The sequence below is a fragment of the Vigna radiata genome, chromosome 4, assembly GCF_000741045.1.
Source record: "Vigna radiata var. radiata cultivar VC1973A chromosome 4, Vradiata_ver6, whole genome shotgun sequence".
NCBI lineage: Eukaryota > Viridiplantae > Streptophyta > Magnoliopsida > Fabales > Fabaceae > Vigna > Vigna radiata.
Window position 1 is genome coordinate 13489545 of NC_028354.1, and position 4354 is coordinate 13493898.

The following is a 4354-nucleotide window of genomic DNA, read 5'->3' on the forward strand; positions in this document are numbered from 1 at the left end:
CTTTACTTTCAAATCCACTCTCATTTACCTCTAAATTCACTCAAATAAAAACAACAAAAATTAGCTTTAAATTCTCTCAAATTCACTCAATTACTCTCTCCCAAATTCATTCAATTATTCTTCTTCAAATCCACTCAAGTGAACAAGACCTAAAGATTGGTGTGAGAGTATAGATACACAAAGAAAAAAAATTGAAGTAGGAAAAATTGGGTGAAGTTGTTTATATATATTGGTTTGTTTGCAGTAAAATGTCAATTCGAACAAACAAAATGAAAGCAATAGGTGTGTTGATGAAGGAGTTGACGACATCAAGGAGGAAATTCCATGAAAGAGGAAGAGATGAATCATTTGATGGGAAGTTGGAGAAGTTGCGGTTGGTTCTGAATAATATAAAGGATGTGTTTGTAGAAGTGAAGAAGAATGAAGAAAAACTGCTTGACACATTAGCAGAGGTGTATGACCATCTTCACGGGTTAGACCGCAGGAAGTTGCATCAAGACATGGAGGGCATTTGCAAGAGAATCAGAGATTCTGCTCACAATTTGCTCCCAACGCTTGTTTTTGATGAGTCATATAAGGAGGAGGATCACAGGGATGGCAAAATATCTCACTCATCAGAAGAGTTGGTGCAGCCCCATCTGAATGAGATTTGGACTGAGAAATATTTTAACCTGCAACGCTATCCATCAAAATCTTGCTTGTTTTGTCTCCTAATTTTTCCTGAGAATGCTGTCATAAGGAAAAGAATTGCAATTAATATGTGGATTGCAGAGGATATGGTTAGAAATACTGTGGAGAAAACAGCAGAGAAATTGGGTGAGGATGTGATTGATGATCTTTTGAAATTTAAGGTGATTGTACGCTATGGTAGTAGAAAGGATCCCGTGTCAATAAATTTCAAGTTCTTCCTCACGTCCATAGTCAATTGAAGTTATCTTTAGAAAGAGAATTAGGTTATATGATACAATCGCGGTTACTGCTCGATAGAAAAAAAGTTACAATAGGTGGAGTTGATACAAAAAGTGTTACTTTACGTAATATTTATAATATTGGTGCATGTTATCTGAATTTTGGACCGCAATGGGTCACCGATGAATTGAAGGATTTAAAGGTGCTTCAACTAGGGCGTTGGCAAGATTCACCTTTGCATCACATTGAAGTTGGGAGTCAAGAATTCTTGAGAGAGTTGAGAACTCTGAAGGAGTTGAAATATCTGAGTCTTCGTGGGACATCAAACATATTCGAGCTTCCATCTTCCATTACTGGACTTGAGAGTCTAGTAATTCTTGATCTGAAAGCATGTCATAATCTGGAAAGACTACCCGATGATATTTCATCACTGAAAAGTCTGACACATCTGATTATGTCTGAGTGTTGGTTAGTGGAGGGCATGCCAAATGGGATTGAGAAGCTCACTAGTCTGCAAGTCCTCAAGGGATTTTTAATAAGCACTTATGAAAAGACTCCTTGCAGAATATGGGATCTTGCTGAGAATTTGACAGAACTAAAGCGACTCAGCATACGTATAGGAAGTGAGGCCGTGATCAGGGATGAAGAGTTTGAAAGTTTGGAAAATTTTATAACACTGAAGCATCTGAAAATATCTTGGAGTGTGTCTGATCCAAGGTATGCTAAAATTCCTATCAGATTGCCAATAGATTTAATAAAGTTGCATCTTGAATGTTTTCCTGGAAAGAGTCTTGAAGAATGTTTTTCAAGTGAGAAACACATGGCATATGAGGTAAATATAACTGGAGGAAAACTAGAAAGTCTAATTCCACTGTTTCGGACCGTGAAAATACTGCGTCTGAGGTACCTTAAGCAATTGAAGGTCGATACAGACTATTTGAAAACATTCATTCCTTCGCTGAAATATGTAGAAATTAAACAAATCTCAAACCATTCCTACATTGAGCGTGAATATCAATATGGTGATGGGATAGGGTGAAGTACATGTGGTAAAATGTTGTGTATACTTATTTTATTCTCTCAATAATTGTTATTTACAATGTGTAGGCAAAAGTTGAAGATAATAAGGAATCAATATCTATCTATCTCTTTATATATAATTTGTTCACATATTTTATTTCATATGTAATTTTATAAAACAGACATAATTTTAACTATACAGCAAGTGTTAATAAAAAATATGGTATCTATGGATAAGTTATATACATTTTTAATTATATTTTATTATATGTAGAAAACGAGAGTTCATATTTATGCATTACATTATAAAAAATTAAATTAAGTGTAAGAAAATATTTTGAACATAATATTATAAGTCAAATATGATCTTTATATAACAATTTTTTATATCATGTAATTTTTTATATATTTCACATTATACGAAAATGAAATTAAATAACATAATAAAATTAAATTAATTGAAAAAACAAGTTAAATAATTAAAATAAAATAAAATAGGATGAGACATAATAGTAATTAGCAGAGTTTGGTAGTATTAAAATTCAAATATAAAGTGAAAATAATTGAGTAAAATTTTACGTCATTATTATAAAGAAAAAACATAAAAATTATAGGATACGTAAGAAAATTAAATGATTGAAAAACAAAGGTGATTATATTTTCATGACAAAGTTTTAATGTTGAAAATTACTATTTTTGATTTAATGTTCATATTAGAATCAACCATTTTAAATTATTCAATAAAAAAATTAGAATATACATCACTTAAATGCGTATAACATATTATAATCATTTTTCAAACATCTTACTAAATGGAAGTAATCAAATACATTACATATTACATTTAAAAAAGTAAAAACACAAATAAAAAAATTAACACCACGTTAATTTGCAAATTTCATGTTCATTTCTCAATTTTCTTTTTAATGTCTTTAAAGGAAGATTTAGACTTGTTGTCTTATAACGTAACACCCAACTTTTCACATTTATATGTTTTATAACTACATAAATAATCATACTTGTAAATTAAAAAAAAGTGTCACTACTTTAGTAAAGTAAATAAATAGAAAGAAACATTTTTTACATTCAAAATTTATTGATAAGTAAAAAATTAATCGTGAAATCAAATTTTAAGAATTTTCTATTACTCCTGTGAAACTTTTATTATTTATTATTGTGCATCTCCTTCCATGTAATATAAAAATACACTATATGATCATAGCACATGCAATATCAAATAATTATGTCATTAATAAATAATCTAAAATAAAGAATGATTCTATAAATTGGATTTTGTGCAAAAGTAAATTTGTACATCCATAACTTAGAGTTAGATTTTAGGGTCATCATATTTTAATACCAAAACTTTTATGCTATTTTAATACCACCATGTGTTACAATGTGATTCGATGTTTTTAATTTTTTTTTTGAATAAAAATTTGATGTCAGGTTTAAGGGAAGTTTTAGAAATATGTGCTTTCAAAAATGTCATTGTCCTGTTCCATTTAAAATGAATATTCTCTCTCCTGTTTCAGAACTCTAAGTTTCGTTCTCCCTCTCGCTCTCCCTCTCACTGTCAGTCTTGCTCACCCTCTCGTTGTCATTGTCGGTCTGGGTGTCGCTCTCGTTATCGGTGTTTGTTGCATGTGTTCGTCTTGAGCAACGTCGGCGTCTTTCTTCAGTTTATTGTGCGAAATGGCAAGTTCCGATAACCATGGTTCTTCGAGCACCAAGGTAAAAAGGTTCTTACTCCATTTAGTTGTTGTTCTATAGAAGACCAACAAAATCTAGTTACAGAACTTTGAAGGAGGGTTGTTGTCTTGGAGAAAGAGGTGGTCGAAGAGAAAGCTATGCGAAGAAGACCAGAGGGTGGTGGACACAGTGGTGGTGGTGGACACAGTGTTGTTGGACACAGTGTGTCACGTGCAGAAGCTTCCATCTCCCTGGGAGGGATGTCCACCAATCCAACTCCAATGAAGACGCATGTAAGGAAGGGGTCACGACGGCGTTACAAGAGCATAGCCCTTAGGACTTCTTACACTGGATTGCTTAGAATAAAAAATGAGTGATATTAGTATAGATTTCTTAAGATGATGTAATATATAAATAGTCTTACATGAAGAGATGTTTTGTAATTTGGATTGTATTATGTTCAATTTTATAAGACATGTGATAACGGTTGATTTAACGTGTTTGTGTGTGTATATTTTGTGAACAAATCAAATCCTTCATAGGTTTTACCTTGTTTTATCCTCACGTTTAGTGTGTTTTCTAGTTTTCTTGTGTTTTATTTAGTATATGTTTGTTTTTACCTCTAATATCNATGTTTGAGTGTGTGAAATAAATGAATAGGAAGCAATTCTAGTGGAGGAAAACAAGCAAGAACTCAAGGGAACATGTTTTGGGACAATAAAAGATCAATTTG

General features: G+C 31.8%; 1 protein-coding gene across 1 annotated transcript in view; it reads left to right on the forward strand.

The window, feature by feature from the left end:
* The first annotated feature begins 958 nt into the window (after positions 1 to 958).
* Positions 959 to 4354, forward strand: part of LOC106758392 — a 5180-nt gene continuing 1784 nt past the window's right edge. Inside the window, exon 1 of the mRNA XM_014641320.1 lies at positions 959 to 1812. Within this exon, the coding sequence (XP_014496806.1) occupies positions 959 to 1812 (854 nt within the window). The remainder of the gene's footprint in view (positions 1813 to 4354) is intronic.